Here is a 6166-nt window from a genome sequence, read left to right on the forward strand (position 1 = left end):
CTCTAGGTGACCAGTACAGAAAACGTTGCCTGGTAGTGGTGAGAGCTGAGAGACAGTGTTGAAAGGGGTGGGATTGGGCAGTTCCTCCCCCACACAGCCCAGGGAGGTGGGATCCTGTGGATCTACAGTACTTAATGAAGGTGGTGGTGTGCTCCTTGGCAAGCCCATGCCATGTCTGCTGATAACAGGAGAGCAGGGCAACAACGTTGTGCTTCTGTGCTGGTGTTAAAAAGCACAAACTCAGAACCCCCCGTGAACCAAGCACTGCCTGCTTTGGAGTAATTTTGCTTGCCAATTCCTTTTTTATTCTTTTTTACTGCACTTGGAAAGTGTTTATTTTCCTTTTGTTCTCAATTTGTAGCTGTTGAGAAAGGAATTGCTCTCTTGTGGGACAGTCCTTCAAATAACTGGCCTCCCAGATGATGGCTTTTCAGATCAAGATATTAAAAAGATTGTTCAGCCATTTGGCAAAGTCAGTGATTTCCTGGTACTTCGCTCCAAAAACATGGTGAGTTTTGTTTTCCTGTGGGAAGTTTTTGTGTCAGAATGCAAAGGGAATGGTCAGGCAGTGAAGAAGTGGAATATTTGGGTCCTCAGCCAGACCAAGGATGAGGCTTCCCAAAGTGTGTGTCAGTCATATGTCATCCTGGCATGGCTGGGAATTTATACATTTATATAGATATATAAAAATTCAGTCTTGCTTCCTGCCCAAGTCTTAAATGTTAGAGGAAGTGGCCTCTTTGGGTGGCCTCCTATGGCAAGGCTGCAGGGGTGGTGGGTAGTGGCAAGAGCAACTGATGGCATCTGCCTGGCTTTGTGCAAGGCATTTGACACTGTCCCACCTGACATCCTGGTCTCCAAACTGACATGACATGGGTTGGCCAGATGGACCACTTGGTGGATCAGTATTTGGCTGGATGGCCCCAGCCAGAGAGAGTGGTGGTCAATAGTTCAGTGTCCCAGTGGAGGCAGGTGACAGTGATGTTCCTCAGGTGTCAGTACTGGCACCAGTGCTGTTCAACATCTTTGTTGGAGACATGGACAGTGGGATTGAGTGTCTCGTCAGCAAGTTTGCTGATGATACCAAGCTGTGTGTGGTGTGGTTGACACCCTAGAGGGAAGGGATATCATCCAGAGGGACCTTGACAGGCTGGACAGGTGGGCCAGTGCCAGCCTCATGAAGTTCAACAAGGCCAAGTGCAGGGTCCTGCCCTTGGGTTGGCTCAACCCCAGGAACAAATCCAGGCTGGGGGAAGAATGGCTGGAGAGCAGTCCTGAGGGAATGGACTTAGGGGTGGTAGGTGATGAGAAGCTGGACATGAGCTGCCAGTGTGTGCTCCCAGCCCAGAGGGGCAGCTGTGGCCTGGGCTGCATCAAAGGATGTGTGTGCAGCAGGGCTAGGGAGGGGATTCTGCCCCTCTACTCTGCTGTGGTGAGACCCCACCTGGAGTGCTGTGTCCAGCTCTGGAGCCCTCAGCACAGGAGAGACATGGAGCTGTTGAGGGGCCAGAGGAGGCCACAGAAATAATGGAAGGGCTGGAGCACCTCTGCCCTGGAGACAGTCTCAGGGAATTTGGAGTGTTCACTCTGGAGAAGGCTCCAGGGAGACTTTAGAGCAGCTTCCACTGCCTGAAGGGGCTTCAGGACAGCTGGGGAGGGGCTTGGGACAAGGGCAGGGAGGGATGGGAGCAGGGGGAAGGGTTTCCAGCTGGCAGAGGGAGCTGGAGCTGAGATGGGAGGGAGAAATTCTGTGCTGTGAGGGTGGGGAGAGCCTGGCCCAGGTTGCCCAGGGAAGCTGTGGCTGCCCCATCCCTGGCAGTGTTGAAGGGCAGGCTGGATGGGGCTTGGAGCAGCCTGGGCTGCTGGGAGGTGTCCCTGCCCATGCAGGGGGGTTGGAACCTGATGCTCTTTAAGGTCCCTTCCAACCTTCACCATCCTCTGATCCTGAGCAGGACGCCTTTTGCCTCATACTGAAATCCAGACTTTGAAGTCAAACCCCAGAGCAACTTGGAGAGACAAGCACATGCAGTTCTGTCCTGAGCTGATTTTCCAAAGGCAAACAATTGCAGCACAAGGTGTCTGAGATCCAGGTAGAGCCTGAAAGTGCCATTTCTTTCAGGCCTTCTTGGAGATGAACTACAAAGAAGCTGTGGTAGCAGCTGTGAAATACGGGAAGACGGCACCAGTGCTGATCAATGGGAAGCAGGTGAAGATTAGTGTGGCAGAGAAGCCAAAAGTATCTTCTGGCCAGGTGAGCAGCCCGGGGGTGAACATCACCATGCTTTGTGTGGAGCTGGCTGGTTTTGCCCCAAAACTTGATGTACTCCAGAAGAACAGGTTTCATATTTTCAGTACACTTTTTTTTTTTTTTTTAGTCCTTTTCATCAACATCAGTCTAAAAGGAGTGTGAAAATGCCCTTCCTAATTCCTGTCTGCTGGTTTTCTTGGTAAAAATCTTATAGCTGTGAATAGCAGCAGTTTAATAAACAGTGAAAGACAGCTCCTATGTTAATATCTCTACTTAATTAATACTATTTATAGAAACACACACACTTGTATATAAATTGTACAGTAAAAACTGCTCTTTCTGTCCATTTCAGGCCAAAACAAGCATCAAAAAAAAGGCTCAGAGTATTAAAAAGGTTGCACCAACTATAAAGTAAGTGTTGCCATCCCACACAGCAGTGTTAGTGCTAACCAGTGCAAACCAAACAACTTCATCTTGGTTTGGTTTCCTGGGTTTTCCTCTTGTTTGAGCTTTTTAACTGGTCTGATATTCAAAAGTTGTCTTGAAATTGATTTTTCTTGTTTTTTCCTCTCTTGCTCATAATAGAAAAGAGAAGAAAACCACCAGCAAGACAAGTAAACCCATTGCAGGTGAGGAGCTGGTTACCTTTTACCTGGTGATACCTCTGCTATTGCCTTCCCTCTTCATTCCTGTAATGAAGACACTGGGAGTAACAGCTGTGTCACTCCCTGTTGCTTGTTGGAATTGCTCCCATGAGGGGTTTTTCTGGGCAAAGTTAGGGGCCAGCCATTATTTTGGTGGGAAAATGGCCTTTTTAAAGGTATTGGTCTTCATTAAGTCATCAACATGGTCATTTTTGGATTCAGTTTCCAGAGTGGAGTTACAATTCATGTGACAGAGCATTTCACATGGAAACTCTGGAATGTTTACAGTCCCTTAAGAAAAATCACACTTTTTGGCAGGAGCAAGTTTTTTGTCCCCAGAATCCCAAACCAATGCACAGAAGATGCTCTCTGCTTCATGGCTTTCAGTCACTAGTTTGTTGGGGTTCACTTAGGTTTGTTTTAGGGGTTTTTTTGGTCCTATCCGTTGAATTTTTGCAGATTTAGCTATTCTTGTGTGTATTTTTTTACTCTACACTTCACAAATGTAAGACTGAAGAGGGAAGCATTTCTACTGACTGTTGGGTGTGACTGTTTTACATAGGTAAAAAGGAGAAGACTAAGAGACCAACAAAGACAGGAGTTAGCAAACCCAAGAAGACTTCAAGTACTGCAGGTCAGACAAATGACAACTTTTTCTTTTTACTCAGATAACACAGGCAGGTGCTTTTCTGTGTGTGTTCCCCCTTCCCAATAGGTAGTTACAGAATCATGGAATCACAGGCTGGTTTGGGAGGGCAGGGACCTTAAAGCACATCTAGTCCCATCCCTGCATGGGCAGGGACACCTCCCAGCAGCCCAGGCTGCTCCAAGCCCCATCCAACCTGCCCTTCAACACTGCCAGGGATGGGGCAGCCACAGCTTCCCTGGGCAACCTGGGCCAGGCTCTCACCACCCTCACAGCACAGAATTTCTCCCTCCCATCTCAGCTCCAGCTCCCTCTGCCAGCTGGAAACCCTTCCCCCTGCTCCCATCCCTCCCTGCCCTTGTCCCAAGCCCCTCCCCAGCTTTCCTAGAGCCCCTTCAGGCAGTGGAAGGTGCTCTAAGGTCTCCCTGGAGCCTTCTCCAGGCAAAAGTGGCAAGTCCAAATGTTCCCCCCTTTACAGGGCTCCCCAGCACTGCAGGGTCAGGCAGGTGCCCTCTGGCTCTGGGGCTCAGCTGGTGCAGCAGCTTTAGTGCTGCTTGGAGCTCTGAGCAGCACAGGAGGGATGGGAGCTGGGCTGGGGAGCAGACAGAGCCTTTCCTGTTCCCACAGGCAGACACATGTTTTCCAAAGCTTTCCTGTCTGCCCATTTCCCACCCGTTTGTAACCAGGAGCAGGAATTGCTGGGAGAGGAGGCATCTGAGGCAGAAAAGCATATAGTGCAGTTCTTCTTTTGCAGGTCAGTTTAATATATTGAATATATTTTTTTCCCCAGCAGCAAAGCCTGTAGCTGCAGAACTTCAGACCTCAGCAGAAGCTGAAATGGAAGTTGGGGACACAAAACTGCCAGACCCAAAGAATGTCCCAGAAGGGGACAGAGTTCCTGTGTCTGTGAAGACAGAAGAGGCTGAGCCTGAACATGAGACTAAACCCCCAGCTCCACTGGGTAATTCTGACACCATCAGCCCATTTGTCAGTTACTTTGCTTGTTGTAAGTTTTGTGAAGCTTTAACATGGTGAAGTGAAATGTATTTATTTATTGAAACTTGCAGAGGTGCCTCAGGTGGCAGCACAGGATGTGGATGGGTTGAATCAGCCTTTAACTGATCAAGGTAAATTGCAAACTGACAGGGTTTGGTTTTTCTCCTTTCTGTCCTAAATCTCTGTGCTCTTGTCAAGTGAATGAGGGTGCCTTTGAGGCCAGGAAGTGCAAATCATAGAATCATGGATAAATGATGCAGGATATCAGAACAGAAATCTATTAGAATAGATTCACTGACTGAAACCTAAAACAACAGCTCATCCTGATGACTGAAGGGGCTAAAACCCTCCAAGATTCACATCTTTCAGTGGACATAATATTTTTACCTCCACCTGCTCAGTGTGACATGGGGACTTGTAGTTACAGCTCATGAGAGCAAAGGGCTGTGTGTTCTGATTACAACTCCACCACCCATTCCTTTGATCTCTATGCTTTACATTTCCTGTAAGAGCTGGTTTAGTAGATGCTGTTTTCCCCATTTTTTTGTGACTAATGACAAACAGACACTGTTCTAGACACAGCTTAAGTGCATATTAACTCTATTACTGTGCACATGACACTGAGGCTATGGCAGGGCTGAAGCTGTTGAACCCATTATGGGTGCAGATACACATTTACCAGCTGAAGTGGCTCTCCCTGCACCTGTGCCTGCCTGCCCTGTGGGATTGCTGTTTTCCTCTCTCCTGCTCTCCACATTTTTCTGAGCCTCTCTCATTCCACTGTGGACTTGTCCCAGGAAAAAGAGAGAAGCAGCAAGGTGGTGTGGGCTCCAGTCCCTGTGTGCCCACAGAGAGGCTTGAGGTTCTGATTATTCAGCTGACCAGGCTTTAATGTCACCAGAGTGTTTACATGTTAATTAAGGGATTTTAATATTTTTTTTTAATCCTTACTTAACCCCTTTGTGCCTGGAAGCCTGTATATAACACTGCACGTGTCCCACCACAGTCATTTGTCAGGGCAAGTTAAGGAATATTTCATTTTCACAGTGACAGTAACAAAATGTAGAGCAGGAGAGTGTGAAAGCTCTGCAGTGTGTGAGGAAATCTACTGAACTACCCCATCTCTTTTTGTTGTTTTTTTTTAAAGCTACCAAAGTGACCTCAAAGAGTGAAGAGCCACCAGAACCAGCCAACAAGGTCAGTCTGAAGGTGTTTGGATCTCTGGAAGCTCTCAGTGCACATCTGGGGCTGATTTCCAACCTCTGGCTTAAACCCCTTGCCTGTTAATTGCTTTTGAGAAGCAGTGAACAGTTCATTTTCTCCTTGCTGGCTGTGGTTTGATAGGTGTGTCTGCCTCTTCCCTCTCCTGGCATCATTTTTCCCCCCGAGTTGGTTCCCTGCACCAGCTCCTCTGGCTGTGCTGATCTGTGTTGCCCTCCTGTGGGCTGCTGCTCTGGAGCTGCAGTGTCTGCACAGGCAGTGCCTGAAGCAGGGGCAGCATTTTGGGGGGGTTTGGGCTGAATTTGTGATGAGGCAGGGTGAGACGACCTGAGGTTTGTGCAGGATTAACTTCATGTAGGTCTATCCACAATGAAGCAGTCATGAAGGTGAGTACATGACATCAGCAGAGAA

At 48.2% G+C, this 6166-nt stretch overlaps 1 protein-coding gene across 1 annotated transcript in view; it reads left to right on the forward strand.

Moving 5' to 3' along the window:
* ZNF638 (zinc finger protein 638) overlaps positions 1–6166 on the forward strand; it is a 49340-nt gene that overhangs the window by 18440 nt on the left and 24734 nt on the right. The window contains exons 8-9 of the mRNA XM_009999465.1: positions 362–508; positions 2120–2251. Of these exons, the coding sequence (XP_009997767.1) occupies positions 362–508; positions 2120–2251 (279 nt within the window). The remainder of the gene's footprint in view (positions 1–361; positions 509–2119; positions 2252–6166) is intronic.

Source organism: Chaetura pelagica, unplaced genomic scaffold (assembly GCF_000747805.2).
Source record: "Chaetura pelagica isolate M959 unplaced genomic scaffold, ChaPel_1.0 scaffold305, whole genome shotgun sequence".
Lineage (NCBI taxonomy): Eukaryota > Metazoa > Chordata > Aves > Apodiformes > Apodidae > Chaetura > Chaetura pelagica.